The sequence below is a fragment of the Coturnix japonica genome, chromosome 4 (assembly GCF_001577835.2).
Source record: "Coturnix japonica isolate 7356 chromosome 4, Coturnix japonica 2.1, whole genome shotgun sequence".
In the NCBI taxonomy this organism is placed as follows: domain Eukaryota; kingdom Metazoa; phylum Chordata; class Aves; order Galliformes; family Phasianidae; genus Coturnix; species Coturnix japonica.
This window is the reverse complement of record NC_029519.1, coordinates 45,219,276-45,243,020: the sequence shown is the minus strand read 5'-3', so window position 1 is coordinate 45,243,020 and position 23,745 is coordinate 45,219,276. Positions and strand designations below refer to the sequence as shown.

Genomic DNA, 23,745 nt, shown 5'->3' with positions numbered 1-23,745 from the left:
AGCAAAACATTGTATGCCCATGATATAATAGGAGCATAAAAAGGTAATTCCTAAATTAAGGCTGCTTTTTACTACTTCAAGCCAGAATGTCTTTAATGTTGAGTCCCCTTTTGTTGCTATGTATGTTTCGTAGGAGGAGTGTTTGTTTGAATACATACTGATGCTTGTTTTTTTTCTTTCCTCCCTCAAAAGGGTATGCCTTTCTCTGTGTATGGGAATGCAATGATTCCTCCAGTAGCCCCCATCACAGATGGTACTGGGGGCCCAATATTTAATGGGCCTCATGCTGCTGACCCATCTTGGAACTCGCTAATAAAGATGGTTTCAAATTCCACAGAAAATAATGGGCCTCAGACGGTAATGTTTTTTGTTCTTACATTTGCAGTTTTGTTCTAGCTGAAGAAACTGTGCGGTGAAGATATAAGATCCAAGCTGATAGAAAGTTTAAAAAGTTTAAAAAGTGTTTTTTCTTTTTGCTTGTTTCTTACAGATTTTTTTTGCTTATTTCTTTCTACTTCTCTGCACAGTAAAGTCAACTCATAAATATCAGCTGTCTATCCAAAAATAAGTATAAGCTGACACTTAATATAATAAAAACAGCATCAGTAAGTTTATGTAGTTTAAAGAAATGTCCTTTCTGAGAAATAGGATGCTTGATTCCAGCTGAGTCTATTCAGATTGGAGTGGGCACCTGATTAATTACTGCGCAAATGAGCTTCTTTGTGTTGTAGGCAAGACCTTATCATTAGTAGTTTTCACACTAAATTCCATGTTTATTCTTAATTATGCACTGATTTCTGTCATGCTGACAGATACATGAGCAAAATACAGCCAAGCGTTTGTCCTCAAGAAGTGGCTCAACTTTGTTACACTTGAGTTTTCCTGGAGTTGAGCTTATTGGTACGTTTTGGGAGAATACAGTTGAAGGTGACAGAATCAGTTTCTCAGTCTTCTGAACCTTTTCGAGGCAAAGGAGAGAGCCTTTCACTGTGAAAGCTAGAGGTCTCATCTGAACTGTAGCAGCTGAAAACGTGATGAAAATAAATCCATGTAGATTATTGATGACTGATTGCTATGTTTTCTTACATTGGAATTCACTTCAGTGCAGTGGAAAATAAGCATTGCAATGTAGTTTTGATTTCTGAAATACTTCGAGTTGAAACTCCTGATACTTGGTACTAAGTTAAGCTATCTCTTTCAGGTGTGGACTGGAACTTGGACACCTCACATGAACAGTGTGCATATGAACCAACTTGGCTGAGTGGGATCAACGTGCTAGACTTGAGATTCCTTTTTCCAGAGGAAAATAAAAATGGCAGAAACAGTTTATGTGCTCCCAGATCATTCTACTGATGTGCTTGACTGAAGTGTGTAGGCTTTTTGCAGAAGAACTTACTAACTGACCTTTTTCTGTGAACATTGTGACTGCCCATTCCCCACCATCATACGTTTCAACTTAGTTAGCCTTTATTCTTTCCTTTTTCTTTTTTTTTTTCTTTTTTTTTCTTTTTTCTTTTTTTTTGACATAACTTTCTGTTGAAGCTGTTCTTTGGCTGGTTGGTTTTAGTACTGTAAACTGCTTCTGAGCAAACACAGAAATTTAGCAAAATTATGTAAACTTGATCCTGAAGTTTTAGAATGGCAAATAAATGTACAATTGTTTACATAACAAATGGCTAAGCAGAAAGTAAATTTCAATATGTCAGTATAGAGGCTCTACTTTATGTAGACTTAAATTAATGTGAGATATGTACCTTCATATTCAGAAATCTGGATGTTTCCTTCATACATTAAACTATTAATAAGCATAACTTTTCTACTTGTGTAATTTAAGTATAGTGTAAAAACTGGGCATTATCAGAGAGTCTTTTCCAAACGTGTGTTGGATTCTTTTGAGAAGGTGTACATCAGTTGTTACCAGATATTAAGAGTTAAGAATTTTCTTATGTGGAAAGATTTTCAGACTAAAGTGCTTGAGAAAACAAGTTCAGCACATTGAGTTGCCTGGTAAAAGAGGTAAATGTGTCACACTGCAGTGTCTGTTGAAAACTTACCGTTGGGTTCATGCAGCTAGGTCTCTTCTGTTCCTTGAGCGTTCTCAGAGTTTCGATTCCTCCAGTTCCTTCTTTTGCCTGCAAAAGTCATTACAAGAGATACATACTCTGTATGTGTTACTTCAAGAGCAAGAATATTAACTTGCTGTTACCGTAGAGCTTCACTGATGAAAACTGGCTCCAAGTGAAGGCTTATTTCAGAATAAGTGGCTTTGATGTAGTACAGTGTCTTGTTCTGAACCGGATCGTTGACCAGTTAAGGTTTGTCTTTGTGAGAAGTCCAATGAGTAATTCCTTACTGTCAGCTTCAGTAACTGTTGCTTTCTTCACTTACAGTCAGAGAACGAACACCAATACCAGGAAACAAATTCTTGGGTCCTGTACGGCAAGGCAGTGATATGCAAAGCTTGGGTCAAATTCCCATACAGTTTGTGTGTGTGTGGCTTAAAGTATGTTGCCAAGTTGAATGTGGTTTTGTGCCGGATGGTGTGGTCCACCATGATCTGTTTACTAGTTATTCTGTGTGGGTGATGGCTGAATGGAAGCTTGTTGTTGCTGTGCATCACTTGGATTCAACTCCCTAGAAGAAACAGCAACTTAGTCGTGTGGCCTGATTCTCAGACAGGAATTATTTTGTATTTGCTATGGTAATTGATAATTAGCCAGAGGGAAGAACAATACTTTTCCAAAGAAACCTGCTGCCTTTGAAAAAATTCTGCTATTTCTGAGAAGAAAAAACCCCACAAGTTTTGCATGTACCGATGTCCCTATATGTGCCCTTACGTGATGTGCTAAGTAAGCAAGTTCATTTCCCTGACATACAGTGTCTAAAGAGCAGGTTGTATCAGAATGGGCACCAAACTGAAGAACTGCTATAAAAGATGGTTGCAATCCCATTTTTAGCACCTTACTACGAGTGAAGCAGAATAGTGCCATTCAGGTCTTGTGCGTGGCCTCAAGCCCTCCTTTAGAATCTTAAAGCTAACTAGGATTCTTTGCATTCTTATTCTGAAATAATCCTTAACCAGTCCCACAGGCCATGGGGCAGAAAGAACAGAGTGTTTAGGATGTGGTTTAACGCGTTATTTTGTTGACTTGAGAAATCCAGCTGTTGGCCAGGGGAGCTGAGGCTCCATGCTACACCTGTGGCAGGGACCTTGCTAAACAAAAGCCTGGGCTCTGTGGAAGCCTGTAGTAGGGGCATTTTTCTTTCAGATACATTATATATATATATATATAATTTCAACTGTACTGCATTTTTTTGACCAATAAAAAAAGGAACATACGCTTTTGAGACCTGGCAGGTCTTTATTATGATGATTTAGAGAACAGACTCGCTGTTAACTAGTGGAACTGTGTACACAGGGCTCAGGAACGCCTTGGCTGCCCAGCCCTTCCCCTTGCCCGCACCCAACATGGAGGCGGTGAAGCGCTGCCTGCGTCCTCCGGCGCATGCGGGAGGGCGGGCGCTGCGCGTTCGGTGCTGGTGCGGCATGTGGCGGCTGGCGCGGTGCTTGAGGCGGAGCGGCTGGGGCCGCCAGCTGTGTGGAGCGGCAGTCGCTCGCTTGACGGTGTCGGCGGGGTCTCCGGCTCCCAGCGGGAGTCCCGGCGGCTGGTACGAGAATCTGGCGCAGTCGACCCCCGTGCACTGGGCGGAAGATGGGCTGGTGGCGCTGCAGGCGGCCGCGGAGCTGCCGTGGTGGGCCGCCATTGTGTGCGGCGGGGCCCTGCTCCGCACAGCCGTCACATTGCCGCTGGCCGCGCACCAGGGCCGCCTCCTGGCCAAGGTGGGTCCGCCTCGCTGTGCTCTAAGTTAGGATTTTAGCTGTTACGGGGCTTGGATCACTGCTGCCACAGCTCGAGTGTCACCTGGGGTTACCGAGCTGTTAATACATAGAGGCGTAATCGCAGCGTGGTTTGGGTTAGAAGGACCTTAAAGCCCACCTGCTTCCAACCCCCTGCCCTTCAGCACCTCCTGGGAGCCTCACCGTCCTCTGAGTAAAGCGTTTCGTCTTAACTTCTAACCTAATCTCTGCAGTTTAAAGCCCTTCTATGAGATAATGGTCGGAAAGACCTTGCTGGTAAAGACAGGTGTGTTCTACAGACAGTTCTTTGGTGACTGGCTCAAAAGTGCTGCAGTTTAACTTCTTATGTACTTATTTCATTTAGCTGTTTGTCGGGTCATAAACATCATTTCCTTTTCTTTAGCTAGTTGGAAAATTTGCAGCCCGAGATTAAAAAACTAGCTGAGCAGCTTCGCTATGAGGTTTCTGTTCGTGGGAAGCAACTGGGTTGGTCTGAAAAGGTTGCCAGGTAAGACGGTGATGATTGCATACACCTTACAAATACATTCCAGGTGGGAGATCCTCCTAACAGATTCTGCTTTTACCAAAGACTTAGATTGTGTTAATGCTCTTATGATTTGTTTGCACTGGATGTATCTTAATGCTCGATATAACAGTTTCAAAGCTCTGTATTTCTGATAGGTTTATGATTACAGGGCCAAATGTAGGTATTTTTGTCTTTATGTCAGCAGCTTTCTTAGCAATGTTCTGATGCTTTTAGATAGCTAGGAACTTAAAGCTTGAAATCTCTTAGTGTGTGGCACTGTACCCCATACAGTAGCAGTGGATATTAGCTGGGCTACTTAAGGTTGTTTAACTGGCAGGTGATTTTTGTATTGGGTGAGTGATAACCTTGATCAGGCAAAAATCAACACAAAACATCTGACAAGTTCATGCTGTGATAACTTGTGAAAAGTTGCTTAGATGAGTGAGTGGGGCTGTGAGTTGAGAAGAAAGGGGGCTGGCAAAGGAGAGGGAAGAGGGGGCACATTTTAAGTTAATAGACCTTTGTTTTTTCTGGATTTACACCTAAGACAAATTGATCTGCACAGCCTGTTGAACTGATACTTTAGAATTTGAGAAGTTGTATCGTAGTATGGTGTGTGTATGTTTGTTTTGTGACGTTTTCTGTCCTTTCTAAAAGGTTCCATTTTAAGAAGAACCTGCAGAGGATTATTACAGAACTGTACGTTCGAGACAACTGCCATCCATTCAAAGCCACTTTATTGGTGTGGGTACAGATCCCAATGTGGGTCTGCGTGTCCCTTGCCTTGCGCAACTGCAGCGTTGGTGCCTTGGACTCAGAAGGTGATCCATTTAAATAAGTACATTAAAAACAGTCGTTTGTCCTTTGGTTTCTGTTTATACAGGTACTTATGTAGTTAAAGAACATGGTCTCCTAAGCCTGATGTATAAGCTACTCTACTATGAAGTGTTTAAATGTAGCAGTTTATTCTTAGATAAATATTATTATGCAGATAAGATGCTTCTAGAAACTTGGGTGATTTTACTACAATACTTGGCATAACTCTGACTAACTTGAGGTAGAAGATCATTCTTAATTTCTTATTTTCTTCACATTGTTGTTTCAGTTCAAGAGCAGTTTTCGACAGGCGGGACACTGTGGTTTACAGACCTCACAGCACCAGATTCCACATGGATTATGCCAGTTTCACTTGGACTCTTAAATTTGCTGATAGTGGAGGTATGTTGCTGGAATAAACAGGGCAGTTCCAAAAGGATAATTTATTGTAGAATTCTAGAGTAGTGTTACCAACACAGAAAACACAATAACATCACTGAGATTATGACTGTTATAAATGCATTGATCAGAACTGAAGAGTAGCCTAATGATGCTGTATATGTCTGTATTGTTTGGAGGTGATTAATTCTAACATGACGTGTCAGAGAAACTTCATCTGCTTTGCTTGAGAACCTCCATGAAGTTTAGTCTCAACTCTGAAGTTGCTCCTAAAAGGCTGCTTTAATAAGCTCCTTGCTTTTAATGCATGAAGATGCATCCCAGAAATATGTTGTCAGTGCATGGTGGTAAATTTTAATAATACTATTTGTTGTTAAAGTATTGTAAAATCCAGAACTTTGGAAGATAGTTGGGGAGATGAGTAAACAAACACATTTTAAATAATAGTTTTACTTTCCCACATACTTTCTTAATGGAAAAGTTTTTATAAATCTTTGCCTTCATCAAGCTCTTAATCATCTGGATTTCATTCCTTCTTTTTGCTCAGTTGTTTCAAATGGAGTTTTTTTTTTGTGACTGGGCTTCTCCCTTTTTCCCTTCAGATCTTTGCTTCACAGAAACTGGAAGCTTCCAGGTTCCAGAAGCTTGCTACAAATTTCTTTAGAGTGTTGTCAGTAGTAATGATTCCTGTTGCTGCCACAGTCCCCTCGGTATGTATGGAGTCTTAATGCCGTGTCCTTTCACCTGTGACCATTGTGCCCAAGTTTAATATGTTCATAGCACTTAAAGAATGGCCCAAATGCTTGATCTGTTTGATAGGTCTCTTATAATTTATATGTATATAAAATAGGCTCAACCAGGAAAAAAAGAATATTTAATAGTCTCCATTATGTTGTGATTTCAGAAATGAGGGGGGGTGTTTATCTAAGGAAATAGAGCTGAAGCTTTGGTAGCTATGTACATATTTGCTTCCTGTAAGAAGAAAACACCTTATTTTTGTAGATGAGAAGATTTCCCACATCCTTCCTACAACAGTTCTCATTTTTATCCAGTGTTTTACTTGGAATGCTTTTGCAGTGGTGTATAAAACAGTGCACGTAGTTGTCTCATCAGGTTTATTTAGTCTGAAACATGGGTGTTAAAGCAGGTTTAGCATGAATTAATTTGTGAACTGTTGCTGAGCTGCAGTATAGATGACGTTTCTCTCCCAGAATAGTTGAGAGCAGAAAATTGTGTATTTGAAATGGAGTGTAGCGTATTTAGTGTAGGTTCATTATTTTTCTTATAACTGGGAATGTGGTTGTGGTTTGTGAAGAGCTGCCTAAATTACGCCTAGGGAGGCTGAACTCGGTGTTTGTCTTGTTGCAGTCCATGGCGTTGTACTGGTTGTCCTCAAGCTTCATGGGACTCTCACACAACCTGTTGCTCCGTTCTCCGACCGTTCGCCGACTGTGTTGCATACCGAGGACCAAATCTGACTCAGACACTCCTTACAGGGATATTGTGGCTGCCTTGGCTACCAAATACGGTTTTAAGAAATAATGTGCTTTGAACTGTCAGAAGAGCTATCCCACGTAGTTTGTGTGTGCAATTGGCAAGTGGTGTTTTGTTGAGATGCTCACTGTAAAGTGCTACGGCTGGAATTATATTTATTTTCCAAATAAAACATTGATCATCTGGCTATAAAGAATGATTCATCAACACAAGTATAGGATTTGGGAAGTTTGGTTCCAAGGATGTTAGTTTTGCTATTTGAATGGTCCCGTAATGCAGGTTTGTCACCTAAACTGTAAAGAGTTACAAAGATAAACGTGTGACTCATCTAGGCTACTTTCTTGTAGCAAAGCTGGTCTGATCTGTGGTGAATTGGGGCTGGGGAGAGGGTGGATGGACTCTGCATTGACTGGCTTATTTCTTAATTTAGATGTCATCAGTTGATATTCACATGGTTCACATCACAGTCTTTGTAAGTCTTCATACATTATTTCCTCAGACAGCAAAGTAAGCTGGGTTATTATCCGTCTTGCTGCATTAGGTTTGGAATTAGGAGGACGAGTTTATTGTTTCTTGTGAATGTCTGTTAAGTGACAACATTGTCAGCCATTTTTATGTGTCAGTGTAATTATATGTAGATAGTCATTTCTTATAGGGATATAATCTGTGTTTATGTGTAGCCTTGCACTGCATATGTTTTAAGTCAGCATCTGTACATTGTGATGAAACTTAAGCCCCTTTGCACAAAAGTTTGAGCAAGTGATCTCCTCAAAGGTAATTTATCATCTGTCAGAAGCAGAATTTGGGGTAGAAGGCTTTTTTTTAATGCCATGTGGTTCTCATACCAAAAAAGATGATGATTCATGATGTAATTGTTAAAGTCGATGCTGGATAATCCTTGGTAAGTGGAAGCTAATGTTAAAATAACTGCGGTTATTTGCGTGTGTTTGTGGGGTTTTGTTTGTTTGTTGTGTTTACTCTTTTGTGTTGCTTTTTGTTTGGTTGGTTGCTTTGTATATTGGTTGGTTGTTTTAAGATTGGGGCATAGAGTGCCCTGAGGACAACTGTTCTGCCCACTAAAGGCAGATGTAAAGAAGGCATTGAGGACCTCAGCCTTCCCCTTCCCCCGGGGTTACATTCCCCGCTGCATCAAGTAAGGGGTGGACATTTTCCTTGTTTCTTCTCTTACCATTGATAGATTTGTAAAAAGATTTTATATTCTCTTTTACTGTTGTGGTCAATCTAAATTCGAGCTGGGCTTTAGCCTTCCTAACTTTAGATTAGTAATGTAATCCTTTGTCATAAGCTTACTTTCTCAAGAAGATATTTCCTTCCCTTAGGAGGTTTCAGTCAGAGGTTGCACTGTTGTTTGCAAGCATGTATGCAATTCTTATATACTGGAAAATAGATTTCTTATGATAGCAAGGAGCTGCCTTTGCAAGATTTTGGCATTTTGTGTCATTTCAAATGTTGGGGAATTATTAATTTAACAGTTTTGCTGTCAGATGTGGTTGGGTGCAAACACAGTGAAGGTTACTTTTGATTTTTGCTCATAGATTTATAGAAAAGGTTACTGTATACATCATGGCCTCAAATAGCATCACGAGATTTAGAGAGTGTATTTATGGCTCCTGCTAAAGCCAGAGGGAAGGTTTTCCTCATCTGAAACAGTAACAGGGTAAGACCTATCGGGCACAGCTGATAGGGTGCCATTTAACTTGGGGTAGCATGAGTAGGCCCTTCTTACTTCATAATCATTTTATAATTGTTTCACCTTAGATCTCTGTGAAGGTAGTGTAAAGTGTGTGGTTTCTTTCAGCGATATCATGGAACTGAGGTGACAAAATCCAGCCTCTCAATGTAGCTCTGTTTTAGGAAAGTTCCTAACTGTAGTTGCAGTTTACATATGCCTTTTGTAGATGTAAATTGAGAGTGAGCTTCTGCATTTGATGTGAAGAAAAAGCAAAAATGCCGTCATTTGTTTTTTTCAGAACATTGGTTAAATATAAAAACCAAGTATGGTTACATGTTGATAAATCACACAGCCAGCACCTTTCAGGAAGAAAACAGTAAGATTAAGGAAATCTTGTTTATTTCTTTATCAGACACACACAGAGGAACCGTTCTTCTTTGCCTATTCCAAGCATCCAGAAATATCATATTTCTGGTCTACCACCATTTTGTCTCTGTCAGAAATGCTAGCAATTTTGGGGTAAGGAGTATTTTGTTGTTGTAGAAAGGAATACAATGAGAAAAAGAAACAGTTGGGTTTTGTTTGTTTGTTCTTGTTTGCTTGGTTTTTAAAGCATTTTCATTCCACTTGGCTCTTGATTCTACAGGTACATACACAATCCACCACAATACATGAACGCTGTGAAGAAGAACTGCATGAGGGCATCCTGCACAGCAGTTGTCCTTTCATTGCTCAGCAGGGCAGCAGGTTAGGGGAAATTAGAATGGTTTTGTTTGTGAAGCAGACAGAAGTGGTGTTAACTACAGAATGGGAATTGTATTTCTCCCAGTAAGGAAAGCGCTGACAACTGCCTGGTATTTTTATTTCTGAATTATGTAGCATTAGTTCAGGCATAAAGGAGGTTGGTTTGGTGCTTCAGCCCTAACTACAGACTAGTTGCTCATGTCTGAACACACCCTTGCATTATGGTTGCTACTGTACTTCATTTACATTGTTCTCATTGAAGAAGTGTCTTGGCCTTTCAGTTGATCACTGGAGCAAAGAGTGACTGAGATCTCAAATTTCTACATTTCAGCAAGTAACAGCATCTGTCAAAGTACACCCTAACAGTAAGCTCCCTGTGCAGTACAAACACAGCTTCTAATTTACATATAGACTTGATATTAAGTTAGTAGGTTCTGTTCCACAAATTCTTTAAATTCTTTCAAGATAATCAAAAGCACTGGAACTTCTAAATTGTTTTTCCTAGCGTTGCCAAAAAAAACCTCAGCCCTCTGAAAAGCAGAAGCAAGTTCCGTGAATCCCGGGAGTCTCTTAACATGAAGCTGACCTTTAAACAGTAGCACGAATAAATAAAGTTCGGTCACTGTTTCTACTTCAACACAATGAATGAACATATGGAAAAGGGGATTATTAGATGGCATCCTGGCTGTGAAAGGTTTCTGCGCTTCAGCCACAAAACTGTCTGAAAGCTGTTGAATGAAAAAGATGGGGCTAGCTGTAAAATCAACTCAAGGCAGGAAGTGATTCCACTATGAGCTGAAGAGAGTCAATGTGCCTCAGGTATCAGTCTTGAGTGCTGATACTGACAAGCACATGGTAAGCAGGAGGCAAGGCAGGAAAAGGGGAAGAATATTTGTTGTTTAGTGCATGTGTACCTTTGTATGTGCATTTGTCTACACACTCAACTTTCTTTTACACTTTGTTCAAAACTCTCTGATTTTTAGAGAGCGGTTTTGTTTGCTGTGACTTTTCAGATTACAAGCAGTGGCAGTTCAACAACCTGAATTCAAATTAGAAACTACTTAAGCTGTCAGAGTGCTCTTCTGTCAGGTACCTTTTGAGTTTTAGTGAGTACTCATGCTGCGTGCTGGAGTGATCATGCTTTAGAGCCTTAGAGGAAGCCATGATTTTTGTTCCAGTATCGTTAGACAGACCAAAGATTATTGAGTCTGTGTTCTATATAAGTGGTGTTGAATTTTATAGAATCATAGAAAGGCCTGGGTTAAAAAGGACCACAATGATCATGTAGTTTCAACCCCCCTGCTATGTGCAGGGTCACCAACCACCAGAGCAGGCTGCCCAGAGCCACATTCAGCCTGGCCTTGAATGCCTCCAGGGATGGGGCATCCACAATCTCCCTGGGCAACCTGTTCCAGTGCGTCACCACCCTCTGTGTGAAAAATTTCCTCCTAATCTCTAACCTAAACCTCCTCTGTCTCAGTCTAAAAACATTCTCCCTTGTCCTGTCACTATCAGCTCTTGTAAACAGCCCTTCTCCCTCCTGTTTATACACTCCCTTCAAGTTCTGGAAGGCCACAATGAGGTCTTCCCAGAGCCTTCTCCAAGCTAAATAAGCCCCATTCCCTCAACCTTTCTCCATAGCAGAGCTGCTTCAGCCCTCTGATCATCTTAGTGGCCCTCCTCTGGACTCTTTCTAAGAGCTCTGCATCTTTCTCTGTAGCTGTAGGGACTGTATACTGACCAGCCTAAAACAGAAAGTTGAGATTATCTTGTAAATCATTAAGTTACAAGCAGGTAACCTTGCTTTGCAGGCACCAGACTAATTGTTTTACATAGATAACAGTCTGAAAGGTGTGAGCTTGGTATTAGTTATACATAGGTGGTCATGTCTTTGATCCTCCTTTTCCTGTGATTTATAAATACCTGTTTTTCTTGATTTGCTCACTGAGTGGAAGAGCTTACTCTCATACATGTGTCCTGTATTAATCTATACAATTGTATGCATTGTTTTGGTACAACTGTATACCTGCATTGAAATTAAGCAGGTTAACAACCTGTTTTAACAAGGGATTTTGACTAAGTCCTTGTGTACCCTTCCTTTCCACCCTGAAGGCTGCCATGTCAGCATGCTAAGGGACAGGATTGTGAAACAATGAAAAATGTGTGCTTTGTATCGATATTTGGGTTTGAATTTTTGTGACAATAAAAGGTAAGAAACCATCTATTATAAACTTAATTTTTTTAAGCTAAAAATCCTTTAAATTTCAAAGGATTTTCTCCTTTAGGAGTTAAGATTATTGCTTAATCACTTAATATTATACAATACAGTGATAACTTGGTAATATAAGGATTTGGAAGGCTCAGTCATGGGACAGTTACTTGCTGTAGATGTGCACATGTCCATAGTTGGAAATTAAGATGCTATTTTGTTGAGATTAGCACGCTGTGCATTATGTGATTGATTGAGATTAATAACGCTGTGCATTATGTCTGGATTTGGGGGTATTAACATTTCTTGTGGACACGTTGGTTTTCAGTACGTGTTCCATGTATGTGCATTCACATAATTCTTGACCTGCACTAAGAAGATTCTGCTTGTTGGAAAGTTCCATGCTGCTTCATTGATGTAAAGTGATGGGAGCAAACATTTTAGCACAACATCTGAAGCACTTACCTGGATTGCAATGATTCGTAAGATGTGTACATGCTGCTGTGATTTTAGCCTTTTAAAACTGATGGCACTATATACTTACAAATCCTGTTAATTGCATAGTTTAATCTTGCCACTATTTTCCTTGATCACTCATTTAACCACTGGCTTAATGAAATTGTAGAGCCCTATTTCTACTACAGTTGCATTTTGGCACCTTGTTAAATATTTTCAAGCTTTCTAAAGTGTATCAAAAATCAATTTCCATATGGGGACATTTGTTTTCTAATTGGCATCTCTGACACTATTTTGCAGTAGCTGATAACATTGTACTTTATAGATTAACATTCACAGGATTGCAGCTTTGCAGGTACAGTTCCTGACTGACAGAAGCAATTTTGGAGAAAGAGCAAAGTTAGATGCCATTGTATTGATCGTACTGTGCTTCTACAGATTGGACTCTTGGAATTACTTCTACTATCTAGTTGTGAATCACAGCACATAATTGATACAGCTACATCCATATGTGGCCAGGATGTTCTCCAAGAACTTGTGGGGAAACTGAAGGTCAACCAAGGCAATGAAAGCATTGTGTCTGATCAGGAAATAGCTTGAATGCATCTGTAATGCAGGTGTTTTGTTTCAGAAATTTTTGGGGATTTGCTGACAAGACTGGTGCATTTTTCCGCATTCCGGAGTCTAAAGCCAAGTTCATGTGCTCATTCTTACAGCAGCATAAGCTGAAAGCAGCTCAGTGCTGCCAGTGTATGTAATTTCTTGTCCAAAAGACCCCAGTTAAAAGAAGGAAAGGATGGTTGTGGCTCAAAAATAGAAGAGAAACAGTTTCTTCAGGACAGAAAAACAGCTCTTAGCAAGTATAGGAATGTGGCAAACAGCTCAAAACCCACAGGTAAGGGGGTCATGGTGTGTGGTCAGAATTGATATAATAAAGCTCTTTCCAGGACTGCATCAGATGTGGGAAATTGTTTCTAAGTAATTAGAAAGCGGTACGGAGCTTTCCGAACGTTGTCATTCTGTCTCTGCTGAAGTTACCGTTGCCAAACATGAATTTTGACTGGTAAACAGGCAGTAGGGGGAGCTGGTACGCTGTGAAGCTCGAGAGCGATTCCCTTCCTGCCCCTGTGCCATCCCTTCAGCTTCCTTAGCTTTCTTTATCTGAAACGGGATCCTTGTTTCCAGCTTGGGAACAGAGTCTGCTGAAGCTTCTGGGCAGGACTTTAAAACAGAAGGAAAAAAAAAAAAGTAGGATCTCTTGGGGAGTGTACAGAGAGCCTTGAAAAAGACTGCTGAGAAATACCTCACACAGATTAACACCTCTGTGAGAACACCAGGAGTTTACTAAGTAATAACACTGACCATGCAAAGTTCTTTAATGTGTTTTTGAAAGTCTGCTACTTTCGAGGATTTGTGTCACCCTGGAGTTTGGTGAAGAAATATTTATATATTTTCCTTGGGATTATATCTGTGTATTTTCAATGCTGTTTTGCTTAAAGCAGTGTGGGTGCAGCAGCTAGATAATCTAGATGCTCAGTTCTCCATTTATTTGTATATTATTCACACCATTTGCATTCTGCTTTTATTATAGAATCAAATCCAAGGTCCATTTCTGCAAGTTAAAAGTGAATCTAATCCCTCTGAATGTACATGCAGGTGCATTTCTATTATTTTAGATGAAACTTGAATCTGGAAGAAGATAGTTGAAATAATGCAGCTACACAGAAAAGAGGCTGGAGTTGTGAAACTGAAACCAGCCCAATCAAATTCAGCATAGTTTTAAGTTTCTTGGATGAGTTGTACTGTGATAGAGCTGAAAGGATCTGGTGCAGGTCGTGTATGGAGTGTAAGTTGGAGCCTTCATTGTCCATATGGGCTCTCAATTCCGAAGCCTCAGTCCAGGGCGTGCATGTCATATTATTTTAATAATGGGATAAATCATTCTAATTTGCCTGTTTCTTTACTTATTCTGTATGCTTCCTATCTTGACTTTACTAAAAACAGTAAAAGGTAAATATAGCCAAGCCCCATAACTTGGAATAGCAAGAGAGAATGCTGCTTTGGGTTTCTTAGTAATAAAATGGATGATATTTTGAGAAAGGAGAGATTTTCCTTTGTAGCAATTCTATACATTTTAGCTTGAAATACTGCAAAGAAGATGAGGTTGTCAGTGTCACATTTGAGATGCAAATATAAGTAAAATATAACACCTTTTACACTGGAGGAAAGTGATGTTGCCTGCCAGAGAATCTGAGACTGTTTGCCAGCCCACCTGGTTGTTCTTGGTAGATGCTTTAATAGTGAATCCAAATTCTAAATCCAAAATTGAGTTTCTAGGGTGGATTCTTTGAAGCGGAGAGAATTTTTTGCAAGGCAGGCTGGTCTGTTACTGGCAGGTTCCATGATTTCAGAAAATCATAACATGCCTGAGCATTTTATAATCTGCTGCTGTACACACGGGGGTGCTCTAACTATAGTTAATGCTGTCGGTCGTTGGGCTACCAGAGCTGTAAAATCTGGGGCAAGCAGGCAGGCCTCAGATCAAAACATTTTTCTTCTGTCTTTCATCTTGGATGCTGTTTCAGAACTTAATCAGCCCATCCCTTTGCAGCATTCACTGCTTTTCCACCTCGGTGCCGTGTCCCTTTGAAGTAACCCAGTGATCAACATTGCTAATCTTTAAAATAATGGAACGAACTTGCTAGCTGATCTCTCCTTCTGGACTGAGGGTGCCAAATGGAAATTGGCAGGTGTTAGGACAATCCCTCTTACTGCCTAGTTGACTTTGCAAAGCCACCTGTATTTTGCAGCCATGTGGCCAGCTGGGAGGAGAACATCTTTGCTTTTATCGTATGATAATGTTGGACTACCTGTATTTAATTGACCTGACTTATTTCTAATGGTAAATAAAACGATCTTAGTTCCTTTGAAGCTCAGCATAGCACAGCAGCTGCCGTTCTTGTAAGTGAGGTTTGTTCCTCTTTTTTTAAAGTCTGAGGGATCACAACATTTTCTTAAAACAAAAGAGAAGAGAGCAGGCCAATGGGGAATTGCACCACATGAAAGTTGTCTGAGGGAATGTGCTTAATCCCATTTTTTCTCTCTCTCTCTACTTTGTATTTAGGACTAGTTTAGGCCATGATTTCATAATATTAGAGCTAGATATTGCTGGATCTCTCAGCAATGCAAGTGTGGTCTAGATTAAGCCGGACTATGCAATTGCAATTGTTTCAAATTAGAGGACACAATTACAGAGTTTTTGCTGATGTTAGGGTTTTTCTTGCCAGTGCCATGCCAACTGCAGCAGGATGGAGCACACTGGATCTAGCGAGAGCTTAGGCACAGAAAGAGGAGGTGCTATGAGCCTGAAGCTACAAAGCTGACCTGCCATAAAGTTCTAAACATCTCTAAGTTGGCAAAATGAAACAACTGTTTCTGCAGTTATCCATGTGGATTCACTTGTAATTGTTTAAATGTGTATGTTCCTAGAGAGTCGATTTAAGTCTGGATCTGGGTTCTCTGATTCAGTTCAGCTGTATCTCTTTGTAAATATAATGAAGATAGGCATGCATCACTGTTCTTCCACTAGGATTGTGTGATTAGTTTTTTGGGAAAAGTTCAAAGGTAGTACAGTAATAACTTGAAATGAAGGGGTAGAATCCACTGGCAGACAGCAATTTCGCTCATCTGAAATGTTAAGGTATAATTCTTACCAGCATCTTTTCTGTGCTGAAGATTATCTCTCTCCTTCTTCAGTGTTCTCCACTCGTAAGACACTATGTTGGAATGACACCTTCTTGTGGCAGTATTTCTGGAAATGTATGAGATGTTCCTCTCATCTCAGCTTCCAGGGAATCAAAAATAGAATGCACTCTCTTGAATGGCATTGTATTTCAGCTGGAATTGGAGAAAAGTAACCTCTACTTCCCTCCGCTCAGAAAGGCAAAAATGTCTCACCATACTGGTGAATTAATATAATTGTTTTCAAAGATATCAGTTTTGCATCCACACATGAGCAGTAAAAAAAAGATGTTTTTGAAACTTGTTTTTGGAGTACAGCTGGGAAATTGTGATACAATCATAAGCTTGATTTTTGCTTTGTAAGTCCAAGTCTTAAATACGTTAAATGGAAGAGCCAGGAAGATTGGAAAGCTGTTTGGAATGTTGATGTGTGCCACACATGTTGCAACAGGAATATGTTGTTAATTAGAAACAAATGCCAGCCTTCAGCATCAGCCAGTTTTGAGCAAAAGGCCTTGTCAGATGGGCCTCATTTTGTTTATCTTGTATTTGCCTGGGGACCGTTTCTCACTGTTGATCGAAAGTGGCTTGTAGTTGTTTCATAGAAGGCAGAATGCAGAACTGTGGTAAATGATTGATCCTTGAAAGTTCAAGAGGCTGAGTAGAGGTCTTTGAATTGTATTCCAAGTATGTTCTTGCAGTTAGAACAAGCCAAGAAATTGCTCCTCCAGTCTGGTCTATAAAGATGAATTGTTTTGCTTTACGCTGAGATGGGCTGGGAGACTTCAGACAGAGATGTGGTAACATTAGAACCACTAGAACTTGTGTGGTAGAGCTCATTGGACTTATTTCAATCTTCATTCCTAGCCGAGTACTAGAACGGATAGCCATCGCAACTACATTTTTGAAAAGCTGAATTGAATTTAAAGGGCCTACTTGAGGTATCACCACACCCAAATCCGCTACAGCACTTCAGTTTGAACAGATAACTAAATATTATTATGACAGATGCTGCTGTTGGAGGTTTTTCAAATATGAGTAGCATGTGTAAGGACAAGGGGGCCTTTGAATCTAAAGCATTCTTCTTCAAAATGGTAGTTGCAGAGTAGGTTTGTTTGGGCAGACTGTTACAAGGATTCACAGGTCCTTTTCTTTCCATGCAAGTTCCCAAACAAACAGTTCCTATGAAAAGGGCCTGCCTCTTCTAGTCCTGTTCTAAACTGGTAATTGTTTGGGGAGGTGGGAATATTCCCAGAGCTATAGGGAGACACATCTCTGAGTTGATTACACATCTGTGCCACTCTAAGTTAGGTAGATTTGTGTTGGCTATGCAAGTGGAGATTTATAAGCTGTGAAAACAGTGTTATCTTGACCTGGTCAAAGCGTCCTGCTACGTGTCAATTGTAAGAAAGAGTATTATTTGACAGTACTTGGGGAGATGGATGGCAGTGGAGGCTCTCTTGAGTATGATTTCTTAAACTCATGATCTGTTAAAAGCTGTTAGCTTCAGTGCATTAAGACCTTATGTATTCAAAGGGGAGGAGAAGGTTCTAGCCAGAGATGGTTGAGTGTTCATTAGAATAGTAATGTGGTTACAAGCTGAAGATAAGTTTTTAATGATGTTTTCCTAGGTTTTCAGCATATGATGTAGCATCGTTATTAGTTTATAATTTATTATACTTGGCATTGTTTTCATTAGTTGTCATTATTTTAACAGTGAAGGCAGCGAGGAAGAACTCAGATGCAAATACAGTCTTGTCCTTAGTGGTGTAGTTGTAACTCCAGATCCCTAGGTGTGCTGCCACTTTGCAAGATAAGTCTGTTGCTGGTTTATACTACAGCAATTTGCTTTGATTGGTTGGGTTTCTTAAATGTGCCTCTGAGAATACAATCTCTGAAAAGTGAGCGCATGGAGATAGTTTGGGTTCTCACCCTAATGATTAATAGTTCCTCCCTTTTAGGAGAAGGGATGCATTCCCTCATAGGATAGTGGGTTATGACTTGTGGTCAAGAACATGCATGTCTAAAGAGATCTGGTTTGCAATCTGCACACCTGGCTTTCTCTGCTAATAGCTTTTCATTTTGGTTTCTTTTTCTGAAGCTCGCCGACTACCACCTCTCTCACTGTTTCTTGCCAGGATTCTTTGTCATCTAAGTTGATTTCTTTTCTAGACTCAAGGAAAGAGGAAATGATTGTATGCATTCCAGTATAAACATGGATTTGATGGTACTGGATGGGTATATATGTCTTGCTGGTTTTAAAACAAAGCATGTCACTAGAAGTGTCTGGTTGATAAAATGTATAAGAGAAAAAATAATTCCTTTAATGCCAAGGAACTTTTCCTGCAGCTTCAAGCATTGCACTGGGAAAGGTTAGTTCCAGGACAGGAGACGAGAAAATGAGCAAGAATGTGTGCTATCAGTCTGGAAGTGTATATGTAAAAGCTTTTGTGTATTTCTCTTTCCTATAAAGATGTTGCACATTTAATAAAATGACTTTAGATTAGGTTAAAAAAAAAAAGAAAAAAAGACAAACTAGGTTACTTTCTAGAGCAGCAATGGGGCACATTCCCTGGCATTGGTTGTCATGACCTTTTCTTGGAGGATATAGGTTGTCTTAGTAGCAAACCTGTACCACAACAGCCGGTCCTGCCAACCTGTTCTTTCGTGAACAAATCTGATGACCACTATTTGAGCTTCAAGCCCACTGTCATGCTGCTTATTTGTGTGCAAAGAAAGGAGTCATAAAAAGAGATCTTTCCAAAAGCCAGAAAACATTGTTTTCACATCTTTAGTAGGGGGGCATGGCCATGAATAGCTAGGAGAGAACTGCAGATTAAGAAACTCGAGACTTATCATTTTACTGAAGGAAGGTGGAATGAAATTTAGTGAATGCTGAGGATGGTAGAACACATTTCAGTCTGGCACAGTGTTGAGTTAAAATTATCTTTACAATTGCTGAGTGCAAATGTGCTAGTTTCTTTTTATCCTTGACCCCAGTTCAACTTCCAGTGAAAGGTGGGTGTTTGGTTGTTCTTTTTAACAACACTGTGCAGTATTATTTTCATTGTTTAATGAGACAGAGGGATTAGAATCAGGTTTTTAACAGGTGCAGCACCACTGTATGTGTCAGTACCCCTTCCAAAATTTGAGCTGCAGTGATTCACGCTGTAATGTAAAATGCAGAAGCTGTCAGAAGCCAATTGCAGCAACATTTACAGGTAGTCATATCCTATTTTTTTTCCTGTTTGTTGTTTCAATGCTAAAATAACTTCATTTAATTCAGATATTGGAGCCTGGAGTGTTTAGAGGATGGATTTGCAGAAACAAAGGAATGTTGAGTTCTCAGTTGTAGTTTGGACATCAAAAAGGGAGTGTTTGTATATTGATTGTAAATGGTTAGAAGGGCTCAAAGGAAGTATTTGGCAGAACTAGGAGAGGAAATGAGTTTTTTCCACACTTGGATTGTAACAAAATCCATACCCTTCTTACGTGATGCACATCTACATCTTTTGTACTGCCTTAAATTTCCCTTGTTCGTTATGAAGTAGTTGTGTGTTCAGATGATACCCTGGAAAATACGAATTTTGGTACTATCACTTAATAAACTGAACAAAGACATTTTTCAAACAGAATTCGGATTTACAGACATGCAGGCCTAGTTTTTAAATAGCTGAGCCATCTTTCAGTAATCATAGGATGCTTTTAGAATTGTGAGCCAAAGGATCTGTTTCCATGGTTTGATTCTCAAGAGTCTTTTTACTGCCAGTAGTACCTCTGTTAAATAATACCTTACGTCTTGCAGATGATTATGTGATTTTAACTTTGATAAACCTGGGTGAAGTTGAAATATTGATACGCAAGTTAATTGTTTCCAAAGTCTCTTTGCAAAGGTAAACAGCTGCCTCTTGGATATTTTCTTGAAATGGATTGTGGGTGGAACAGGGAAAGTAGGAGGAACAATGCTGTTCTAGTTTTACATACAGTTTGGAAATGTCTGAGTTCTGCTGTTCATATAGTCACTTCCACTACTGTGTGGTGTGTCTAGCAAATAGACCTGGCAAACAGTATTGTTCCTTAAGTGCATCTCCAAATCCTTGTGAAGCTACTAATTAGCAAATGGATGCAGGCTATTTTTTCCACCTGATTCTGTACTTAGTATCTCAAGTGAAGTGCAGTTATTTGCCCTAGGTTGTGTATTGCCAGCAGTTGTAAACTCTTTTGGTACAGCAGCAGAGTGTAGCAGTGGCCATGGGTGGTGGGTGTGACATGTGGAGCTAACAGTTTGTGTGTCTAGATGTGCTGCAATGAAACAGAGAGCCTAGTGGGCTGTGAGTTGTATTCATAGGCAAGTACAAATTATGGGCAGTAGTTTGCCTTGGGGGCCCAGGCATAGGCAGGAATTGCAGAAACAGGAGTAGGTTTATCACTTTGAAGGCTCAGAAGGTATTGCAGACACGCAAGAGCACCCAGCACCATTTAAAGTGAGTGACTAGGAAACATTTGCAGATAGTGCAACCCACTGTTCCATGGTATAATACATATAATTTGTTTTCTTGAGTGTGAATGTACATTTTGGTAGAGTGTGCCATTCAAGTTAAGACTCAAGTGGCTTGAATTGAGCAAACCTAGCAGGAAGGTAACAATGATCAATGACAGTAAATGCTATTTAAGTGTTTGAAATTGTGAGGATAGGACTATGATGGATTCTGTGATATTTCCAGCAGTCACATTTATGGCAGAGTTATGTAGACTTGGTTCATAGCAGAGCATCCTGCTTTAGGCTGAACGTACATTTTATGTTACAGGGAATAATTTGGTAATTTGAGCCTTGCATTTTGTGGCTTTTAACATTTGGGTTCTGAATAGGTTCTGTGTCAACAGAGTGAGACTGACTGGCTTCATGAACTGCTTGGAATTTCTGTGCTTGTAACTAAAAGAGATGCTGAGGTGTGATTTCCAGCCTGCTGCCTCAGAGAAAGGAAAGGACTTGCTGGTTTATGGGTCCCCTTATCTTCAGCACCTGTGGAAATCACAACTGGATTAAAAAAAAAAAGCCAAAACAGCTGTATTCAAATGGGAACCCAGTTGGAAGGAAGCTGAGATGCAGGAATTCAGTTTTAAATAATAGACGTGATTGCCCTTAAGGGTTCAAATTAAAACTGAGGCCCTTTTTGGTTTACATACTTGACATAAGCAGATGGAAATCATATTGAGTGTAACTGCAGATTAATGTAAGTCAGGAAACATACTTTTGTAAGGAAGTGAGAGTCAGAGAGACTGCACTGTAAAAAATGCAATGTGGTCTAACCTTGGTCGGCTAATAATGTACTTTAATGGGAGTTGCTGCAGGCAGATAAAATTCTCTTCTGCATTAATTTCTGAACAGTTAGGATAGGAAGGGAAAGAGAAACATGGAACTTGAACTCTCTTTATGGCTTAGAACTTGAGCCCCTTTTGTCTAGAAATAATTAAAGGAGAAAATCTTTTACAAGGACCAAGTCAGTTGCTTATAAACGTATCTAATAAAATTCAAATAGTGGCAGTGCTCTTTAGGCACATTATTTCTATTTTGAGAGTTGGCAGAGAAGAATTTTAATTTAGGGAATTTGTATTGAAGTAGTCTAAAACTTGTGGGTATGGCTGAAGGGATTTACAGTTTTGAGTGCTCAAGTTTTGTGCATTTATCTTTCCTTTTTATTTTTAGCCCAGCTGACCAGTCTGTGTAATGAAACAAGATTTTATTAAGGCCTGTCATGCAGAGGAATTCAAAACTACAGATGGCTTCTGAAAATGTTTTCATTCATCCCTAAACATGATGCTGCTATTCATACTTGAGAACCATTCAGAGTCAAAATAGGTGTACCTGTGCTATCCTCCTCACTAGTGCCTCCTTATGCCATTTCTCTTCTTTTTATTTAATTTTATTTTTTTTACAGAAAGCCAGCAAGCCTTAGCACATCTTTCTAATCTGAAACACAATAAAATCTGTCTCTCATTTTTGCTGTTGAGGGTTTGAGCCCCAGGAATTGTGCTTTTTAATCTGTTCTGTACATATTCCTGTGGTTCACATTTTTGTGCTAATTAAAATACTGCGTACTTGTTTCACTCATCTGATGAGAAACATTTGTATGCCGTATTTCCAGGAATTTTTTAATACTTTCTAGAATTACAGCTGAGACACCATGTCCTTATCAGCTTTAGTAAATGGAGGAGATCTGTGGGAGCAGATGGCTAAGTTAGAAGGAAATTGGTGAGTGATGCAGGTCCATTGATTCCAGAGCTGTAATATTTGCAGAGCAGCACTGTTTTTCATCTGTAAATGTTCTGCAGTTTATGTTTTTTATTTAGTTACTGCCTGTATAATTCTTGAACCACTGAGTGCAGCTAATACTTTTATTTTACAAAATAAGCAACCTCAGATTAATTAGATAATAAAAGCTTTGCTATGCTTGCATTTTTCTCCTTTGATTGCTATTACTGGAAGACTGAGAGATAAGCTTTATTTGTTTGGAGATATCTATAGTAATGGTTTCAACAATAAGCCCTCAAAGATCAAATATGCATGTCTGCAATTTTTTTATGTAGCATATGGTGATCTTTCCCCCTTGAGATCCAGATTATCTAGGATAACAGTTGTGGAAATCAGGAGATGATTGAAGCAGTGATGCTTTAGAACACAGTAATACAGCATATACTTCCTTTTTAATAGGGAGTCCTGCAGGTATTTCTGCTTCTCTTTGCTGCAGCGTATTAATAGTGATATGAATGGGTCAAAATAGAACAGAATGCAGCTGACAGATTAGAAAGAGCTTGAAGCTTTTGCATATTTACTTTTCCAATGCAGTCAATCAATCCGCTTGAGGAATGGAACTGAAATAAGAACAGTCTGGCTCTGAACTGACTATATATCATGTTGTTGCTGTCACAAGCTATTTGCTCTTGTGACAGTTCAAAGTTTGAACTGAAGGCCTCTGTGGAAAATCAGCCTGAAGTCTGGAGGGTGTTGAAATGCAGAAGTGAGGACTGGACCACAATATAGTCTTTTAAAAGTCCCCATGGTAGTTTTTATGAAGATAGGGAAAACTAATTCTGATGGTCTAGTTAAGCTCAAATTTGCTTGATGCTTTGAGCTTTTATAGTATTCCAGATTCTACGATACAAGGTTTTATTTTTAAGGTCTTAAGTACAGGTTTATGGTGCAGACCTAAGCAAAGGAGTTCTTGTGTTACTGTGTTGTCCTTATAGTGGCTGTCAGCATCTCTGGGTTTGTAATGGTTTCTTATTTTTCTTGATTGCCATTTGGATACATACCACTGTGACCTACTTTACAGTGTCATAGTCAAACAGGATTTCTGGTCTCTGTGATTAAACTTTTGTGGTCTCTTCTTAATAAATTAATTGCTTGTGCTTTCTTGCTCTTCATTTGTTTTCTGACCTGGAAAGTGAAAGCACATTTCCATGTTTTTATCTTCCATTGGAAATTGAGTATTTTCACCCAGTCTGAAATCCCTGGGTAAAGAAGATTCTGGCTAAAGGGTAAGAGTTCCCCAATCTTGTTGTTGTTATGAAGTAAGTAGAATTTGGCACAACCTATAGTTTAGCGGTCTAACTGTGGATTTTGCTTACTAGCTAAGAGTCAGAGGCTCCCTCTGTGATTATGTAAGAGGAGGTTTGCTGGCACTTGCTTAGGGGCAGTATCCTGGCCAAGAAATTAATAAAGCCACTTGGGATTTTCAGTCACTTGGAAACTGCTCCTTTGTGTTGCAGAATGATTTTGGTAATGATTTTTGTGTAATCTTTTTGGG

The 23,745-nt window shown here is 39.6% G+C and overlaps 2 protein-coding genes across 7 annotated transcripts in view; both read left to right on the top strand.

The window, feature by feature from the left end:
* Nucleotides 1-1,811, top strand: part of ANKRD17 (ankyrin repeat domain 17) — a 77,699-nt gene extending 75,888 nt beyond the window's left edge. For all 6 annotated transcript variants that reach the window (XM_015861522.2, XM_015861521.2, XM_015861518.2 and 3 more), the window contains 2 exons: nucleotides 193-357; nucleotides 1,202-1,811. In XM_015861522.2, the coding sequence (XP_015717008.1) occupies nucleotides 193-357; nucleotides 1,202-1,261 (225 nt within the window). In that variant the 3' untranslated portion in view covers nucleotides 1,262-1,811. The remainder of the gene's footprint in view (nucleotides 1-192; nucleotides 358-1,201) is intronic.
* Nucleotides 1,812-3,381: 1,570 nt separating this feature from the next.
* LOC107313383 (cytochrome c oxidase assembly protein COX18, mitochondrial) lies at nucleotides 3,382-8,888 on the top strand. The gene is made up of 6 exons (XM_015861524.2): nucleotides 3,382-3,841; nucleotides 4,267-4,367; nucleotides 5,043-5,206; nucleotides 5,491-5,603; nucleotides 6,203-6,310; nucleotides 6,969-8,888. Exons 1-6 carry the CDS (start codon nucleotides 3,470-3,472, stop codon nucleotides 7,140-7,142), a joined length of 1,032 nt encoding a protein of 343 aa, XP_015717010.1. The 5' UTR covers nucleotides 3,382-3,469; the 3' UTR covers nucleotides 7,143-8,888.
* Nucleotides 8,889-23,745: the final 14,857 nt, after the last annotated feature.

What these genes read in the sequence shown, in the direction of transcription:
- LOC107313383 (XM_015861524.2), top strand. Translation starts at nt 3,470, where the DNA reads ATGGAGGCGGTGAAGCGCTGCCTGCGTCCTCCGGCGCATGCGGGAGGG. An exon ending in TGGTCTGAAAAGGTTGCCAG is followed by an intron (nt 4,368 to 5,042) that starts GTAAGACGGTGA and finishes CCTTTCTAAAAG; the next exon opens with GTTCCATTTTAAGAAGAACC. An exon ending in TTGCTGCCACAGTCCCCTCG is followed by an intron (nt 6,311 to 6,968) that starts GTATGTATGGAG and finishes GTCTTGTTGCAG; the next exon opens with TCCATGGCGTTGTACTGGTT.